Source organism: Thalassophryne amazonica, chromosome 8, assembly GCF_902500255.1.
Source record: "Thalassophryne amazonica chromosome 8, fThaAma1.1, whole genome shotgun sequence".
NCBI classification, from domain to species: Eukaryota; Metazoa; Chordata; class Actinopteri; order Batrachoidiformes; family Batrachoididae; genus Thalassophryne; species Thalassophryne amazonica.
Genome location: NC_047110.1, coordinates 6,780,530 through 6,800,690, shown reverse-complemented (window position 1 = coordinate 6,800,690; position 20,161 = coordinate 6,780,530). Strand labels below are relative to the sequence as shown.

The 20,161-nt window shown below is 44.3% G+C and overlaps 1 protein-coding gene across 2 annotated transcripts in view; it reads left to right on the top strand.

Annotated features, from left to right (window-relative positions):
• Positions 1-19,609, top strand: part of tango6 (transport and golgi organization 6 homolog (Drosophila)) — a 154,038-nt gene extending 134,429 nt beyond the window's left edge. Inside the window, exon 19 of one of the 2 annotated variants that reach the window (XM_034175708.1) lies at positions 19,197-19,609. In XM_034175708.1, coding sequence (XP_034031599.1) covers positions 19,197-19,373 — 177 coding nt within the window. In that variant the 3' untranslated portion in view covers positions 19,374-19,609. The remainder of the gene's footprint in view (positions 1-19,196) is intronic. The other variant, XM_034175709.1, reaches the window with a different exon arrangement.
• The last annotated feature ends 552 nt before the right edge of the window (positions 19,610-20,161 follow it).

The window sequence follows — 20,161 nt, the reverse complement described above, 5'->3', positions numbered from 1 at the left end:
CTTTCCTTCTAACAACACTCAATAAGCGTTTGGGAACTGAGGACACTAATTGTGAGTGTCATCATTGGATATAAAAGGAGCATCCCCAAAAGGCTCAGCCGTTCACAAGCAAAGATGGGGTGAGGATCACCACTTTGTGAACAACTGAGTGAAAAAATAGTCCAAGAGTTTAAGAACAATGTTTCTCAACATTCAATTGCAAGTAATTGAGGGATTCCATCATCTACAGTCCATAATATAATCAGAAGATTCAGAGAATGTCGTGGTCCTTCTTTTTGGTCTTCTCAGGATGTCGTCTTTTAGATAACACAAACTAATTGCAAGTGATATGCTAGAAAAGGACACAACACTTTAGAATAATTCAGCCTTAAGCAAGATAAAATGCACAGAGTTTTTAAGTTTATTTAAGCCTTCGACACAGAGCTTAGACAAACTGAGTCCTCTAGAGAGACTGAATATGACAACCGCGCTCATCTATTTATTGGAGACCCGCGTGCATCGCTCCTCCTTCGACTTTTTTATTTATTTCATTCCCAAGACATGGTTTTCTATTGGAAGCGTCCTCTAGTGAACCCTAAGCAGGTGTTAGGCCATTATTTCAATGTGACAAACGCTCCCATTAAAACGTGAAGGATTTACAACTGATTTTTTTAAAAGACCTTCAGCCACAGGTGCAGCTGGCCTGAGGCCCCCCCCCCCCCCCGCACATGGCCTCAGCCACAGGTGCAGCTGGCCTGAGGCCCCTGCACGTGGCCTGCGGGAAAGCACCTAAAAGGCCTTGGAAAGCCCCTGACAGACTGAATGACTAATAGAGCCCTTTTTTTGGGTTGAACACCTGCTAGTTCAACCAGAGGACATACAGTTAGGATCAGGACACTTGATAGTTCATCATAGTTCAAATAAGGACCTAAAAATTCTTCTACAGTCCCTCCTCTGGGACTCGAAAGAGTCCCATTACATCAACTATACTCTTGGGTTGTTTATTGACAAGACATCCTCATTTGTGCATTGCAATAATAAAAAAGAAAAACACATCACTCGACTTACTGATAACTCTGGTGCGGATATGAATATAAGTGATACTTCACACGGTAAATATATTTAAGTGTAAGTGCAGGTGAACCTACATACTAAGGCACAAGGTGATCAATTAGCTGGATTATATCAACGCAAGGTGACATTCAAACATTGAGTTTTGGTGTAATTCAAGGCACTTAAAATGGCCACATAAAACAAGTTACATCAACCTCTTAATCATGGCAAAGTAAAGGCCTTACATTGACATTAGTGCAACCAATCATCTTCTGGCATCTATTGTCTCACTCAACCAGAGGCTCCAACCCATTATACTTGGTTCTACATATTATTTTGTTAAAGCGTCACACATTTATTTATTTATTTTTTTTTAAATGCATCAAATAACCCCTACGTTACCACTATTTAGTCAACCAATCAAGAAACTATTCTAAGGTTGCGCAGCTATATCTAGTTAAATGATAAACACAATAAATGGTTTCCCTTCATGTCCGTCCTTAAGTCATTTGCCTTAGTCAATCATATAATGGTTTTCATTATAGGCCATTTCTCAACGTTTTCCACTTTGTTTTTCTTCTTTTTCAGCTTGTTTTCTAATGCCCTTTTTGACCAGACGCCAAATTTAGGCGATGCATGTCTCTTAAGGCATGCTATAATTTAAGAAAAAGGGGTCCCTATGGTGCATCTTTACTACTAAATCTACAAACACGCCGTGTAAGGGTCCCCTTTTTATAACTTTGCAATGTGATATCTATGTGTACGCATTTAGCTTTATCTGTGTTACGCAGATGATGGTAAGGACAGACATTTACCCGACCTTCGTTACTAACATATATCCTTCTTTGTTTTTATTTACACTCAGATTTCTGAAACCAGTCCGCAATTCAAACTCAAGAACCAAGATCATAGTCCGTGTTCAGTGCCATTACGTCAGTCCGCGCTCCTCAGCATTTACTCAGCATCTGAAGTTTTGGGAGAAGTTGGGGAATATGGGGAGGTTGGCCTTTCAGGGGTAGTGGGGGAAGGATCAGGAATTCTGGCTTTCAGACAGTCGTGCAGTTCTCTGATGGATCTTTCCAGCTCCTTGTGCTGCTTGGCCAGGTTGTACAGGGCCCCCAGAGAATTCTTGCCCACATTCAGGGTGGTGGTGGCCAGCCCTAGCTGTTCCCTTTCCATATGCTCCATCATGCTGGCTAGCATGTCCATACTAGACTGAAGACCACACAGTTGAGTATGGAGGCCCTCCTGAGCACAAGAGATGTTGGCGGTGTATCCTTAACAGGTATGCAGCTGTCGGACTCAGTTGTGGCATGATTTCCTCAAATAGCCCATGGGGAATGTGATTTGTGAGGGGCAGGAGCTGCTCCAAGGTTTTTGGAACAGACTCTTGTGGAAGACGAAGCTCTCGAACCAAGATTGCCATGTCCAGTGGGGTGACCATGACCAGATTAAGGTTGTGCAGTCCAGGGGACAGGAAGTACAAGGGGGAAGGCATTTCGTGTGTGGGGGGAGTATTGTTGATGTCGCACAGGCAAGTGGTTGGGACACTCTGGGCATTTAGCAGCCTGTACAAAGCTCCCCTCTGTCCTGGTGGGTGAGTTCGACTAAGGTCCACCCCTGCTGATCCTCCTCCAGAGGTACTGGGCTGATCAGAATATCTCTCCTGCCTTGGGGGTGGAAAGCTGGGGACCGGTCCTAGCAGTGAATTGGGTCTAGGATGCACTCGGGCGGTTGCTGCATATGGCCGACCTTGGCTGCCTCCCCTGGAGGGTATCGTTGCCACTGGCACATGTGACTGTCTCCATGGCATCTGCGGAAGGGGTGTGTTCCTGAGTCCAAAGGGTCCTTCAGGTGATGGTGGAGTCCTTGGGCCGACTCTTGCTGCAGGCAGATTCTGTGAAGCCGTCATCGCCAGGTGCTGGAACGATGAAGATCCTTCTGTTGCCAACTGGTTTAGCTGCTGGATGGAAGGCGGCTGTGGCGACCAATCATGTCTCGACCATCCCTCCTGTATATCCTCTTCTCCAAACAGTTCTGAGAGTCCAATCAGACTTGATAGAGGCAGATCAGGCATAGGTCCCTGATCAGGGGAGTCTGGTCTCTCAGCCATACTCCTGTGTCCTAGTAATATACATATACGTTCATTATTACAGCTCCATGTCATTCTTTCAGATATTGTCTATCCTATCCCTCATTTTTGTGGGTGCATGTGTGTGAATGTAAATGTGCGTGCATGTCTTCTTCCTCGTCTACAATATCACCAAGCACGGTCCATCCCAGTCCTCCCTATCTGGGGTGTACGCCACAATATTAGGGAGCTGGGGGCTGTCAGGGAGGATAATTGGTATTTCATCCATTTCCATATATTCTGGTTCTCTGTCTGTTTCGTTTGTGCTTTCTTCCAGGGCTCGGATGGCTAACAGTGGGAGCTGTCCTACTGTGGATGAAATCAATTTATTGACCAGAAATTTTATCAAGGGAATACCACAACATATTACCAGCAAGACCGCCACCACTGTTAGTGCCAAGACTACACCTATCTGGTATAACCAGTCTTTCCATGATATCCACCCTCTCCTTAGAGTCCCAAACAGTGAAAATAGTGGGCCAATATTCATTCCATTCCCTACAATGTATCCAGAATCGTCAGTTTCATTTCTCCCTCCTATGGAGTTACTTAACAGTTCCTGTTGCATCTCTTCAAGTGTGATTAAGAGCTCTGTCAAATTTCCGTCTTCCCCTGTACGCATGGGAATAGCTGTGCAACATTCGGTGGCTTTGATCATAATACAAACTCCTTGTTCATCAGCCATCATCATCTCGATAGCTAATCTATTTTGCATTGTCATTAGCGAGGTGGCGTGCAGTTGTTCGGTTAAGGCTCCTACTGCTGCCAATGTCCAGTTCAGGTATCTTTGCTGATTATACCACAAGTAATTAATCCACTGCACCTCCTGGAACCTAGAACGGATTTTTGGAGTAACCCCGAACAGCGCCAATGCCCATCCCCATTTATCCGCGTCTTCATCTGCTTTAACTCTGCTACTGTCTATGGCTTCTAATTGTCGGAGTATCCCTTCTGGTATCCCGTTTCTTACTGTGATGTTGTAGTCTGTTTTAAACGTCATTATTCCTCTTTTCTTACGAAGTTTCTGTGGCATGGGTTGTATTGAATTTGGCATTTCAATTACTGTTATAGCTCCTGTGAGCATCACAGGAGCACAAAGGCCTTTCCAATTAGGGGACAGCGATGACAGGAGTTTCCTTCTTTGTCCGCATATCCAAAAGATGTCAGCTAAGGGTACCGTTCCCTTAGCTAAATTTGGAGTAGATACCCATGAAGCATGGGTGAGATTCAGTCCAATTACAGACCCCCCTGTGGCCGGTACTATTTGTTCACACTGTATGCCTGCTGCTGGCAGGGTGTGACAGACGGTAATGTTCCATGCTGTTTTGGCCGGTTTGTATTCTTGCTGCTTTTGCATACACTGTATGTGGTGTTTTGGCTGGGTCGTTCCTACCTGCCAATCGCTTATGTGTTGTGCTACTAAGCCTTTAGCTATACAGAATGGGTGTATCATCCCTTTCTCTATTTTAATCATAGGTGGAACGGTTCCTTCTGTACTTAGAGGCACTGGACAAAGTTTACTGTCGGCAGCATATTTTTCATCACCTACTGCCATTTTCATAGCACATTGTGTATAGCATTCTGCTTGGTCTGAGTTATGTTGGGGACTCCTATAACAGTTGTTGATATCAGGTAGGGGTTTAGCCTAAGGTATCACACCTTTCCGGTGACAGGCTATGCAAGGCTTTTCACTGATCTGCCTAGCCGAAAATTTCAACCATTGGTAAAATAGATTTGTCTTCAACCCTTGTGTACGGGCTAGGTCTGTACTGGGATCCCATGTCCCTAAGTGACTGCTTGTTTCTAGGCTTCTGATTGTCCTCTTTTTCCTTGGTTTGATTTTTACCCATTTTGTGGCTTTATGTACTGTAACAGTTACGTCTTGCTTGGTTTCCCTGCATCCTCTTTTATCACAAATTACCTCTATGTTGAGTGTTCCCTCCTCTTCACATTTGATGCTAATGGCTTCGCCTAATATGTAATCCTCCACCTTTCCCTGTATTCCTATGTTCTTGTAGGCTTTTGATTTAATGTATACCAAATTATATGTTTTTCCTGTGTTTAGAATGCCTTGTTTAGCTGCTATTGCGGCCATGGCCACGGCACAGTCCGTTGTATGTTTTGGATGTCTATTTTCTCCCATACTGACCACCAGTAGTATTGTCAATCCCTTGAATAATTCCTTAATCATTGCTCTGATGACTGTTGAGATGTACTACTAGATGTGCTACTGATTGAGCCGTCACTAGATGAGCTGTCACTAGGGATGTGTGGTGTATCTGTGCTTTGCCTGGGTTGTACTTCCTGTGGTTCTTCTGTCGGTAAATCTACTAAGTTGCTGTCCGAGTCTGATGTCTCCTGTGGCCTGTCTATCTGTCGGTCTGTATTTCTGTCTGTCTGTTGGCCTGCGTCTCCAGTTGTTTCTGAGTCTCCATCTGAGTCTGTCGCTGCTCTATCTGGCAGGGATCCACTACTCTCTGAAGCTGTGCGTCGTCTTTGTTCAATCAGTCTCTGTGAGCGCCTTGGCCGGTGTTCGCCTGGCTGCAGGGAGGCGTGGCCTTCCCTCGGTGCTTCTTCTGGCTGCAGGGAGGCGTGGCCGTCCCTCGGTGCTGCTGTAGGGTCTCTGGCTTCTCTTGCTTCCCCCCTTGGCCCGGCGGCTCTGCCAAGACGAGCTTGCCGAGGCCGCAGGGGCGCTGGGCCACCAACCCTACAGCAGTGGTTTAAATGAAACCAAGTGTCCTTACCGTCTACTTTGACTGCTGTACGTGAGGCAAGAATAACTTTAAAAGGACCTTCTCGGCGGGGCCTGTCCCACTTCTTTTTGAACACTTTGACGTAAACCAGATCACCAGGCTGGATGCTCTGATTTTCGAGTGGAATCTCTGCTTCTCTGTCTTCTGTAGCACCTTTGACCTGCAAAAAGATAGTTTTGTGTATTTGGGTTAACTGTCTCAGATAATTATGCCATTCGTCTTGTAGCTGCTCCAGCGATGGTCCTTCGTAGGGTCCTCTCAGGTATGGAATAGGCATCGGCCGACCTGTAAGAGCTTCAAATGGTGTCAAATGGGTTAGTCGGTTAGTTTGTGAGCGCATTGACAATAAAGCAAGCGGCAACGCATCCAGCCAGGTTAGTTTGCCATTGCTGTCTGCTATGATTTTTGCTAGTTTGTTCTTTAAAATGCCATTAGCCCGTTCCACCGCCCCATTTGATTGAGGGTGATAAACACACCCAAACTTCTGTTTGATACCCAGTTGTTTGAATGTTTCTTGTGTAACCTTGGCTACAAAAGCCCTACCGTTGTCAGATGAGATAGTATCTGGAATGCCAAATCTTGGAAAGACATCTCGGCACAAGAATTTGGCTACCGTTTTATGGTCTTGATTTGCAGAGGCTACTGCCTCAATCCATCGGCTGAATCTGCATATCACTACCAAAACATATCTCATTCGTTTAACTCGATTTTCAGCTCCCATGTCTATGAAATCCATCATAAGATGTCTGAATGGCCCATCAGGGACCGGAATGTGGGCTAAAGGGGCTGTGAATGATTTCCGGACATTGTACTGTGCACATACCTCACACTCATTCAACAAACGGTCCACTGTAGCTGCCATATATGGTGACCACCAGACAGCTTTTAGTTTGTTCATAATTTGGACTCGCGAACAATGATCGGGTCCGTGGGCCCAAATGATTGCATGTCGTAATAAATTGGTGGGTAACACAAAATGTCCATGACTACTGCGCCACAGCTTGTCCGCTGGCCCCTGACTGCGTGTCTCGTTTAACCCACATTCGTTTTTCTTCTCCACTGGCCCTACTTTGAGCCACTATCAGTGCGTCAAGTGAAACCAGTGGGGCACAATCTTGGATGGTTAGCAGGGGAAACATATTTTCCCCTTGTGCTCCTTTGCGAGCTGCGTCATCTGCTAGGTTGTTACCTTGAGCTATGATGTTATTATTCTTTTGATGACCTGCACATTTAATGATGGCTATCTCAGACGGTAATTGGAGAGCTTGTAACAGTTGGGAAATCGCTTCTCCATGAGTGACAGGGGTGCCATCTGCTCTCAGGAATCCCCTTTGTTTCCAAATGTTTGCATGTACATGACATACGCCATAAGTGTAGGCTGAGACTGTGTAGATATTAACACATTGATCTTTAGCTATCTGGCAAGCCATAGTTAAGGCTTTGATTTCTGCCAGTTGGGCTGAACAAGGCTGATCAATTCCTTGGGACTCCAGTAATTCAAAGGTCTCGCCATCCGTGTTTAGTTTAACAATCCCCATACCCGCATGCAATCCCGCGGCATCCCGAAAGCATGAGCCGTCCACGAACAGGGTTAGATCTGCATCTATAGCGTGATTATACAAATGTTCTCTGGCTCTCAAAAATTTCTCTGTCTCTGCCACACAGTTATGTGGAGTACCATCTAACGGTGTGGTCAATTTGGTGGCGGGATTCACCGTGTGACAACGTTGTATTGTTATTTCTGGAGCGGACAACACAACTTCATATCCAGTGCGTCTAGCTTGTGTTAAGACAAAACGTTGACTGGTTAGCAGGGCATGTAACTGATGCGACGTGTACAACGTTACTGCATGTCCCATGATTATGGATGATGCTTTTTGAAATGCAAAGGCAGCTGCTGCTAGACCCTGATAGCATGGTGGCAATCCTGTTTCAATGTTGTCAAGCTTTGTACTATAATAGGCCAATGGTTGTTTTCCTTCATTTGTTTCCTGCATTAGTACAGCACAAGCATAACCAGCTTTTTCAGTAACATACAAATGGAAAGATTTCCCATAATCTGGGTTACCTAACGCGGGAGCAGATTGCATGTCTGTTTTTAGGGCCTCAAAAGCTCCCGTTGCCTCATCTGTCCAGACGAGGAGAGCTGCATTGCTTGTTTGCCCCACTGCTCTAATCATGGCATGCAAAGGTGCAGTTTTTATAGCATAATCACAAATCCACGGCCGACTGTACCCTGCCATCCCAAGGAATGAAAGCATCTGTCCCACTGTTTGGGGTTTGGGAGCCTTGATTATAGCCTCCACTTGGCTTGGGGCTATACATCGCGTGGTCCCACACAGCTGTCTTCCCAAGTATTCTACTTGTTGTTTGCAGAACTGCAATTTGTCCTTACTTACTTTATGACCTCCATCTGCCAATGCATGCAATACAATTAATGAATCTTTTTCACACTGTTCTTGAGTCTCTGATGCAATAAGGAGATCATCCATATATTGCACCAATGTACTGGGTATGTCAAGGTGTTGTAAATCTTCAGCCAGGACTTTGTTAAAGATGGCTGGGGACAGGTTCAGTCCCTGAGGTAGCCGTGTATACGTTAGCTGTTGTCCCAGAAATGTGAATGCAAACAAATGTTGTGAGTCTGGGTGCACAGGCACACTGAAATAGGCTGAACACAGATCGATTACTGTGTACCATTTTGCTCCAGCAGGGATGCTTGATAGTATAGTATGCGGATCAGGTACTATAGGTGCATCCATTTCTATTATTGCATTGATAGGACGCAGATCATGTACCAGCCGATACTCTTTGGTATTGTTTTTAGGGATAGGGTAGATAGGAGTATTGCATGGGCTTGCAGTTTTTATTAAAACTCCAGCTGCCATTAGTCCCTTAATTACTGGTTTTATGCCTTCAATAGCCTGAGGTTTTAATGGATACTGCCTTTGGTGAGGCAGTTTTGCTCCCGGTTTTACTTTTATTTTTACTGGTAAGGCTGTTTTTACTAGTCCTACATCTGTTTTGCTTTTGGACCACACCACTGGTGGTATTTGCTCTAACAATTTCTCTTGTTGGGCCGATAACACCATCTGTCCCTCTGGTCTAGGATTGAGCTCCACTTTTTGAGCTATAGCCTCATCATTTACTTTTAAATTAATTCATATAAACTGCTGTGGACTTTCCATGTTTTGCCATTCTTCAACTTCTGAGGCTGTCTTTACCATTGGACCTAGGTCATGGGATTCGTACTTTTCAGAGACTAAAAGGGTCACATGAGGCGTGGCATTCGGCACTTGATACCATTGTTGTTCAGCTGAAGTTAGCTTGACAGAAGCTGCGGCCCCTTGGGGGCCTAAATAAATTTCTGTGGTGGTTATGTGAAACAGCCGTTGATTCATCAATACATCCCAGCAGCATGCATAGTCAGTTTGTTCTTGTTTGGCATCGAACATCAGGGTGACATGTAAAGGTAAACTAGGTGTATATACTGCTTCATAGTGTTGTTCTGCCCAGGGCTTCCATTTTTCCCATTCCAGTTGGAGATTTGAATTTTCTGGTTGTAACTTCAGCCAGTATACCATGGGTTGCACAGGTCGGACCTTGTTTTCCATGTCCATAAGCACCATAATGTTGGCAAGTGCTTCGTCAGGAAAGTGTATTTGCAGTCCTTGATGGGTACACACTATCTGGGTTTGTAGCTTACATAAAATGTCTCTTCCCAGCAAATTCACAGGTGTATTTTGTGAGTATAACAGGGGTGCTTCAATTGTTTTTCCTGCAATCGTTACAGGAAGTGGGCGTGTAAAAGGTATTATTTGAGTCTTCCCAGAGAAGCCGATGGTCTTAATTACAGACCCAGAGAGGGGGAGATGAGCGCCCATTTTCCCTATGCAAGAGTATGTTGCCCCTGTATCCACCATGAAGGGAAATCTCTGTTTTGTATATTAACGGTGACGGTTGGCTCTTCCTTAGGTATCATCGAAATAGCCAATGCCACCGTTTCCCCCTCTGTCTTCTCTAGGCCCCCCTATTGCCAATAGGCAGAGGGTCCAACCCAAGGTCGGGCTGGACAATTTCTCATTCGATGTCCAGGTTGTCCACAGCTTCAACACTCATTAGAGGGTTGATCCCCTATTGGGGGTGTTGATCCCATAGGCGGTCCCGCTTGACTGTTCCTGGGAGCTGAGTTCTGGAATCTGCTTCCAAATGAAGGTTGGCGAGATCCTCTTCGCCACCCTCCTCTTTGACCTTGAAAGTTCCGTGACTCTCCTCTCCACCCATGACTGTAGGTGGGTCCATTTCCGGGTGTGCCAGTGCTATGGTAGTGATAGTGATGCTCCACTGGTGCTGAGACTTCTCCTGTAGGAGTGCTCCCTGCTGCTCCCTGGGGGCTCTGTGTGGCTGTTACCACAGGTGCCTGTATGGTGGCAGCAGTGTTTGCCGTAGGGCCTGTGCTTGCCGGCTCAGAAGGAACAGGGGTCATCATTGGTGCCTGGGTCTTTGTTTTTTCTTTCTTGACTTTGGTTAGCTCTCCCAACTGCATCTGCACCAATTTTTTCGTCAGGGATTTTGCTGCATCTTCTTCTTTTTGTTTTTCTTTCTTGTAGATTTCAAGATGGTGACAAATATGCTCAGAGTATAAAGCCCAATTCATTTTTGATAGTCCCACGACTCCATCTAGGGCTTTCTGAACCTCATCTGGTAGAGCCTTTTTTACAGTTATTTTAAACAGGATTTCAGTTGCTGGAGAATGGTTCCATGCATTTCCTGTTTCCTCCGCCCATCTCTTCTGGAATCGGTGCAGGAACTTCTTTGGGCACTCTTCAGGTGTCCACTCCTCATCATCCAATTTAGAGGGATCCAAGACCTCAGGGTACTTTCTTCTCAGTCCTTCCCACATGGAGTTTCTATAGCGATTAAAGGGGACTTCATCATGTTGATTAGTGCCCATCATTTGTGTTAGTCCAACCTTTCCTGCTAATTCTTCAGTGTCATGTTTTCCCATGACATGCATTAGCAAGGCTTTTATGTCACCTAAAGACAAGGTTACCCCTGCAGTGCCTTCTTCTAAGGCAGTTATCCATCTCCCAGCTCCTTGGGTGATGTCTGGCAGCCTGTTGGCCAGCCCCACCATGTCTGTCCAGCTCCATGGGGTATACACATGATGACCATTCCTGACCACCAGTGGGCATATGAGGTCTTCGTCCTCCTCTTCTTCTGTGGGGGCTCCATACTGTCTTCCAGATCGAGTGCGACTGACTGGTTCCAGGCAGTCTATCCAGTTGGTTATATCCTGTTCTAAAGCCGCTATGTCTTTGGCTACACATTGTTGTCTTTGCCTGAGTCGGGCCTCTTTTGCACTCTCAATGATGATTTCAGCAGAAATTTTTCAGGTGGGTGGCTCTATAATGTGATTCCCTTGATTGGGCGTCGATTGTTGTAATATTCTTCTTTCCTCGGCGTCCCTATGTCTTTGTATTCTTTCCTTCGCTAGCCGAAGCTGCTCAGCTAGTTCTTCATTATCTCTTCTGGCCAGATCCAGTGTGTCACAGAAGCTCTTGTGCCACTCTTCGGAGCCTCTATAGCCTGTGAAGGTCCAGTTGGCTGACTTATGGTGGGAGGGGACGGTTTTCAGTGGATCTCGATGTGCAGGCGGAGCCTTCAGGTCTCTCTCTTTATCCTCGTCTGCCTCCGTGTCACTGTTATTTGTGGCCCCCCCCTGCTGGTCGTGGTGAGCGACCACTTACTTTCGGACTTGGAGACCTTGTATGATCCATTTGACAGACTGAGGACCTGTCTCCTTGTGGCTCTCGAGCTTTTAGTGTCAGTGTGAATTTGCCCTCCACATCCATGCCTTGGTCCTCTTCACGAGTTCCTAATACAAATTGTCCAGCTGTCCTTCCCATATCATGACGTTTATATGGGGGTGGCTCTGCTTCCCAGCTCGGTGCACTGGCTTTAGTGTCTTTGGATCTTTCCTCTGTCATTTTTTCTCTTTTCTGCTGTAGCCTCTGCGCTTCCTGCTTTAACAAGGCCAAAACTTCTTTTTCTTCAGTGCGTTTTTTGTTGTTATTTACGTTCTTCTGCTGATCTTTAATTTCTTTTTTCTGTATTTCTACCGCAACTGCTTCACACATCACCGGATCAAATGATCCCTCCAAAGGCCATTGCCTGCCCCCATGTGACCTTTTGTGCCACTTTCTCATACATTGGTTGGCCTTAGTGCGTTTTCCTGGATATTTTCTTAGTACTAAGTCTAGCGGGGTACTTTCCCGACCTTGACCTTGAGAGTTACCCATGTAACCCTGACAAACGCTATGTGAGATGTTTCTATGGTGCTCTGGTAGTCCCTCAGGGGCTGTCCTGATCCAGACCAATAACTTGCCGGCTGTAACACCTGTTTTGTATTTTAAACCCTTAAAAGGATTAAATTTCCAACTGTTATGCCCGTCTTCTTTTTCTTTAACTAAATATGAAAATTTACCTGTTTCCCACCGAACCTTCCTTGGGACCACAGTCAGAGTCAACCTAGGAAACAGTTCTTCACCTGGATCGGTTGGTAGTGTTACTAAATGATTTAATGGTATGCTAATTTCTTTATTAGGATCAGCACAAAGCAGCTCCAGCCACGGGGTTAAACCCTGATGCCACAGACGTCTTATCAGCAGCTCCAAATTAATTAGAGGGAATTGTTCTTTCTTTTGCTTCAGATTGATTACCTTAGTAATCTGCCATAATTTCTGATTGATCTCTTGTTCGTCCTGCCAATGTTCTGCTCCTACCCTGTCAAAATAGGTCCTTTCCAGCCAAAAATGTGTCCTGATTCCCTGGGTTTCGATGTCTCCGTCAGTCAAGTAATGTTCTGGGAGTATTGTTTCATCATCACTTAAGTCTCCCATCAAAGACTGTCCCAAGCATTGATCAGTCTGTCAGCTTTTTCACTATAATCTAAGCTTTAACTCTTTTGATTTATAACCAACTTTATTTATTTAATCCTCTTACAACCCTAACACTTCCTAATGTCTTTGCTCCCGACTTTCTATTTTCCTTCTAATTTTTTAACTTTCTGCTTCTCATCTTTTTCTGCTATGTTTGTTTATTAGTTTTCTTTCTTTGAAATAATATCTACCTTCTCTGTATTTACATAGCAGTCTCTTATCCTGTCTTTTTCTTCACTGTCTCTGTTTCACACTTTCCTCTCTGCCTGTCATGCACCTCCCAAGTCCTTCTGTTGGGTCTAAACACCTCCTCCTCGTACTCTTTCACATTAATCTTGTATGTCAGCCAGCCTGCAAGCCCTTACAGCTTTGCCTGCAACTCCCCGCTCTCCCACACACCAATCTTCAAAAGCTTTATACACAAAAATTATTAAAAACAACTTTCTATATATCTCTATCTAGACTTCTGCCACTTTTCACTCCGCGGCTTTAAACAACCTTTTTATTCACTTAACACCAATGTGTTCTGTTTAAGCATGTATCTCTTCTTCACGTTAGACAGCTTCTCCGGCGCTGCCAGCAACTTCATATACTATTTTTTTACAAGCCCTCTTTGAGCGTACAATATTTCATTTACTTCTACGCCTTACCGCGCCTCGCGTGCGTATCCTGTGCTTAATATATTATTTTCCACCAGCTCCTCTCTGAGCATACAATATTTCATTTATTTCTACGCCTTACCGCGCCTCGCGTGCGTATCCTGTGCCTTTCTGCACTTTCTTCTACTTTTTTCTTCACTTACTGAGCTCCTCGTGAGCTTAATGTGCCTTTGCACTGAAAATACTCTCTTTTTCTTTTCTTATAAAAAACTCATATTACTGTGTACTTAATTACTTATTCTTCTCCCACGCCCCACAAGCGTGTATTTGGTGCCTTACTGCACTATTTTCTGCTTCATTAATTCTCATGTATTCTGCACTAACTCTCTATTTATTTTATTTTTTTTATAGTTTTTCTCTTTTCTTAAAAAATGACGTCCTTTATTGAGCTCTTTTACTTACTGTCAGCTGTGCTACTTTGCACTTTTCTCTTTTTATCACGTACGGTATTTCTACTGCGCCCCCTCAGGCGCTTATCTTGTGCTTCCTCTGCACGTATTCTCTGTTAAACTCTTTTTCTCACTTATTTCACTTCAGTCTCTGTTAAACTCTTTAAATAACCTTGTATTACCTTGTATCTATTTGTCAGTATACTCCCCTAAATTAACCCCTACAGCGCATGCTATCAGCCGGCACGTTAGTAACGAATTTCAACACCAATTATTCCCCAAGCATCCAGGTTAGTTCTCCACGCACTCTTTTCCGCACCAGAGTTCATGAACATTCCTGACCTTTCACTCACACAGACATTCTTTTTCCCGGGAACACACACACCTTCTGAGCATTTTATCTACAAGGCCTGATAATTTTCAATCTTATCTTTTTTTTAGTTTCTTATCAATTTTCTTAGTCCAGGTTCTTTTGGGTAAGAGGCAGTTAAAAAATATCACCTGTCAACTTGGGCGGAAATCCCGACTCACTCCTCCAGATCGTGCAGAAGTTATAAAAGGTTTCTGCTTACCTTTTAGTCGTGATCACTGTTATTTACGGTCTGGAGGGATGAGCTGGACTGCCCCAGGCTGCCGGAATGCCCCTGGACCCTCCTGAAGCTGGCTCGCCAAGTTCTGTCGTGGTCCTTCTTTTTGGTCTTCTCAGGATGTCGTCTTTTAGATAACACAAACTAATTGCAAGTGATATGCTAGAAAAGGACACAACACTTTAGAATAATTCAGCCTTAAGCAAGCTAAAATGCACAGAGTTTTTAAGTTTATTTAAGCCTTCGACACAGAGCTTAGACAAACTGAGTCCTCTAGAGAGACTGAATATGACAACCGCGCTCATCTATTTATTGGAGACCCGCGGGCATCGCTCCTCCTTCGACTTTTTTATTTATTTCATTCCCAAGACATGGTTTTCTATTGGAAGCGTCCTCTAGTGAACCCTAAGCAGGTGTTAGGCCATTATTTCAATGTGACAAACGCTCCCATTAAAACGTGAAGGATTTACAACTGATTTTTTTAAAAGACCTTCAGCCACAGGTGCAGCTGGCCTGAGGCCCCCCCCCCCCGCACGTGGCCTCAGCCACAGGTGCAGCTCGCCTGAGGCCCCTGCACGTGGCCTGCGGGAAAGCACCTAAAAGGCCTTGGAAAGCCCCTGACAGACTGAATGACTAATAGAGCCCTTTTTTTGGGTTGAACACCTGCTAGTTCAACCAGAGGACATACAGTTAGGATCAGGACACTTGATAGTTCATCATAGTTCAAATAAGGACCTAAAAATTCTTCTACAGAATCTCTAGAACTTTCTACACATAAGCGGCAAGGCTGAAAACCAACAGTGATTACCCGTGACCTTTGATCCCTCAGGTGGCACTGCATTAAAAACTGACATCATTGTGTAAAGGATCTTACTGCGTGGGCTCAGGAACACTTCAGAAAACCATTGTCAGTTAACACAGTTCGTCGCTACATCTACAAGTGCAAGTTAAAACTCTACCATGCAAAGTGAAAGCCATACATCAACAACATCCAGAAACGCCGCCACCTTCTCTGGGCCCGAGGTCATTTGAAATGGACAGACACAAAGTGGAAAAGTGTGCTGTGGTCTGATGAGTCCACATTTCAGATTGTTTTTGGAAATCATGGATGTCGTGTCCTCTGGACAAAAGAGGAAAAAGACCATCCAGATTGTTACCAGCACAAAGTTCAAAAGCCAGCATCTGTGATGGTATGGGGGTGTGTTAGTGCCCATGGCATGGGCAACTTACACATCTATGATGGCACCATCAATGCTGAAAGGTACATCCAGGTTTTGGAGCAACACATGCTGCCATCCAAGCAACGTCTTTTTCAGGGACGTCCCTGCTTATTTCAGCAAGACAATGCCAAGCCACATTCTGCACGTGTTACAACAGCGTGGCTTTGTAGTAAGAGTGCAGGTACTAGACTGGACTGCCTGCAGTCCAGACCTGTCACCCATTGAAAATGTGTGGCTCATTATGAAGCACAAAATACGACAACGGAGACCCCGGACTGTTGAACAACTGAAGTCGTACATCAAGCAAGAATGGGAAAGAATTCCACCTACAAAGCTTCAACAATTAGTGTCCTCAGTTCCCAAACGCTTATTGAGTGTTGTTAGAAGGAAAGGTGATGTAACACAGTGGTAAACATATCACTGTCCCAGCTTTTTTTGAAACGTGTTGCAGGCATCCATTTCAAAATGAGCAAATATTTGCACAAAAACAATAAAGTTTATCAGTTTGAACATTAAATATCTTGTCTTTGTGGTGTATTCAGTTGAATATACACTCAACAAAAATATAAACGCAACACTTTTGGTTTTGCTCCCATTTTGTATGAGATGAACTCAAAGATCTAAAACTTTTTCCACATATACAATATCACCATTTCTCTCAAATATTGTTCACAAACCAGTCTGAATCTGTGATAGTGAGCACTTCTCCTTTGTTGAGATAATCCATCCCACCTCACAGGTGTGCCATACCAAGATGCTGATTAGACACCATGATTAGTGCACAGGTGTGCCTTAGACTGCCCACAATAAAAGGCCACTCTGAAAGGTGCAGTTTTATCACACAGCACAATGCCACAGATGTCGCAAGATTTGAGGGAGCGTGCAATTGGCATGCTGACAGCAGGAATGTCAACCAGAACTGTTGCTCGTGTATTGAATGTTCATTTCTCTACCATAAGCCGTCTCCAAAGGCGTTTCAGAGAATATGGCAGTACATCCAACCAGCCTCACAACCGCAGACCACGTGTAACCACACCAGCCCAGGACCTCCACATCCAGCATGTTCACCTCCAAGATCGTCTGAGACCAGCCACTCGGACAGCTGCTGGAACAATCGGTTTGCATAACCAAAGACTTTCTGCACAAACTGTCAGAAACTGTCTCAGGGAAGCTCATCTGCATGCTCGTCATCCTCATCGGGGTCTTGACCTGACTCCAGTTCGTCGTTGTAACCGATTTGAGTGGGCAAATGCTCACATTTGCTGCCGTTTGGCACGTTGGAGAGGTGTTCTCTTCACGGATGATGCGAAGGAGATGTGTTGCACTGCATGAGGCAAATGGTGGTCACACCAGATACTGACTGGTATCCCCCCCCCAATAAAACAAAACTGCACCTTTCAGAGTGGCCTTTTATTGTGGGCAGTCTAAGGCACACCTGTGCACTAATCATGGTGTCTAATCAGCATCTTGATATGGCACACCTGTGAGGTGGGATGGATTATCTCAGCAAAGGAGAAGTGCTCAATATCACAGATTTAGACTGGTTTGTGCACAGTATTTGAGGGAAATGGTGATATTGTGTATGTGGAAAAAGTTTTAGATCGTTGAGTTAATCTCATACAAAATGGGAGCAAAACCAAAAGTGTTGCGTTTATATTTTTGTTGAGTATAGTTTGAAGAAGATTTGCAAATCATTGCATTCTGTTTTTATTTACATTTTACACAATGTCCCAACTTCACTGGAATTGGGCTTGTATTTATTTACAGTGAAGCAATTAAGTATTTGATCCACTGTCGATTTTATAAGTTTTCCCACCTACAACGAATGTAGAGGTCTGTAATTTTTATTGTAGGTACACTTCAACTGTGAGACATAAAACCTAAAAAAAAGAATTCAGAAAATCACATTGTATGATTTTAAAATAATTAATTTGCCTTTTAGTTCATGAAATAAGTATTTGATCACCTACCAACCACCAAGAATTCTGTCTCTCACAGACCTGTTAGTTCTTCTTTAAGAAGCCCTCCTAATACTAATTAATATTAATTAGTATTAGGAGGAGTATTAGTATTAATACTAATTGATACTCTTTACCTGTATTAATTGTACCTGTTTGAACTTGTTACCTGTATAAAAGACACCTGTTCACACACTCAGTCAATCACACTCCAACCTGTCCACCATGGCCAAGACCAAAGAGCTGTCTAAGGACACTAGGGACAAAACTGTAGACCTTCACAAGGCTGGGATGGACTACAGGACAACAGGCAAGCAGCTGGGTGAGAAGACAAGAAGTGTTGGTGTAATTATTAGAAAATGGAAGAAACACAAGATAACTGTCAATCTTCCTCGCTCTGGGGCTCCATACAAGATCTCACTTTGTGGGGTAAGGATGATTCTAAGAAAGCCCAGAACTACACAGGAGGACTTGGTCAATGGCCTGAAGAGAGCTGGGACCACAGTCACAAAGATTACATTAGTAACACATGATGCTGTCATGGTTTAAAATCCTGCAGGGCAGCAAGGTCCCCCTGCTCAAGCCAGCACATGTCCAGGCCTGTTTGAAGTTCACCAGTGACCATCTGGATGATCCAGAGGAGGCATGGGAGAAGGTCATGTGGTCAGATGAGACCAAAATAGAGCTTTTTGGTATCAACTCCACTCGCCGTGTTTGGAGGATGAGAACAACCCCAAGAACACCATCCCAACCGTGAAGCATGGGGTTGGAAACATCATTTTTGGGGTGCTTTTCTGCAAAGGGGACAGGACACCTGCACCGTATTGAAGGGAGGATGGGGTCATGTATCATGAGATTTTTTCAAACAACCTATAATTCCCTCAGTAAGAGCATTGAGGATGGGTCATGGCTGGGTCTTCCAGCATGACAATGACCCCAAACACACAGCCAGGACAACTAAGGAGGGGCTCCGTAAGAATCATTTCAAGGTCCTGGAGTGGCCTGGCCAGTCTCCAGACCTGAACGCAATAGAAAATCTATGGAGGGAGCTGGAACTCCAAACCTGAGACATCTGGAGAAGATCTGTCTGGAGGAGTGGACCAAAATCCCTGCTGCAGTGTGCAAACGTCAAGGACTACAGGAAACTTTTGACATCTGGAACTGCAAACAAATGTTTCTGTAGCAAATATTAAGGTCTGTTTTTCTAGGTGATCGAACACTTATTTCATGTAATAAAATGCAAATGAATTATTTAAAAATCATACAGTGTGATTTTTAAAAAAAAATTTTTTAATTCTGTCTCTCACAGTTGAAGTGTACCTATGCTAAAAATTAGACCTCTCAAATAGTTATTTGCCTCACTGAATTTCATATTTTGTGTTAATTGGCTGTGGTGTTGCCATGTCTTTCAGCAGACTAAGTCCTCTTTGTTTCTGTTTTTATTTATTTCATATTTTGTGTTAATTGGCTGTGTTGTTGCCGTGTCTTTCAGCAGACTAAGTCCTCTTTGTTTCTGTCTTCGTCAGGTTCTCGGTGACATCTTGTTGGACCTGTACCGAGCTCTGAAGTGGGTGGTTCGGTCAGACCCAGATGATGTGGCGGTGCTTCACGCCCAGCTGGCCCTGAACGAGCTTGATGATGTCATGAAGAGGTTCATTTTCCCTGAGCAGAAGCTGGAGAAAAAGATTGTGGTCCTTCCATAGATGTTAAACACAGCTCACAGACCGTATTTGAGCCGCGTGTGACGTGAACGTTAGAACCACATGGCTTCACGACAGCAGCACACATCAGAGCGGCGTGTTCTTATTGTTTCCTGTGGAACCATCAGTCGTAAGATCTGAAGTTAATTCACTTCTCATGATGACTGAGTGTCAAAAGAACAGTTTAGTTACAAGTGAAGAATAAAGTTGTTTTCACTGAACTCTGATTTCAAAGATGTGTTGATTTTGAAGGTGTATGTGTGTTTCAACTTTCAATTCATTTTATATAGCGCCAAATCACAACAAAGCTGCCTGAAGGTGCTTCACATAAGTAAGGTCTAACCTTACCAAACCTTACAGCAAACACACAGGCGACAGTGGTCAGGAAAGACTCGCTCTGATGATTTGAGGAAGAAACCTCAAGCAGAACAGACACAGAGAGGCGACCCTCTGCTTAGGCCATTTGTTATGGGGCACCCTTCTATGTTTTATTGATGTATGCTCCAGTAGTAGAAGAGCACATGCGCGGACATACCCGGCAGTGTGGTCTGTATGCTAGAGAGCTTGTTGCTAATACAGTCATGTGAACAGCTCTGCTTCTCTGGGTCTTCATTGTGCAAGTGCAAACATGCTGTTAGAAGTGCTGACTGCAGATGCGGCTTTTTATTGTCGTAGAGACTTTTTATTTCTTTATTTCTTCTTTTATTTCTTTATTTTTTTGCTACGAGCGGACCGAGGTAAGACAAGATTCTTCTTAAGTTTAAGCCGGCGCTGACACCGGCTAAGAGGTG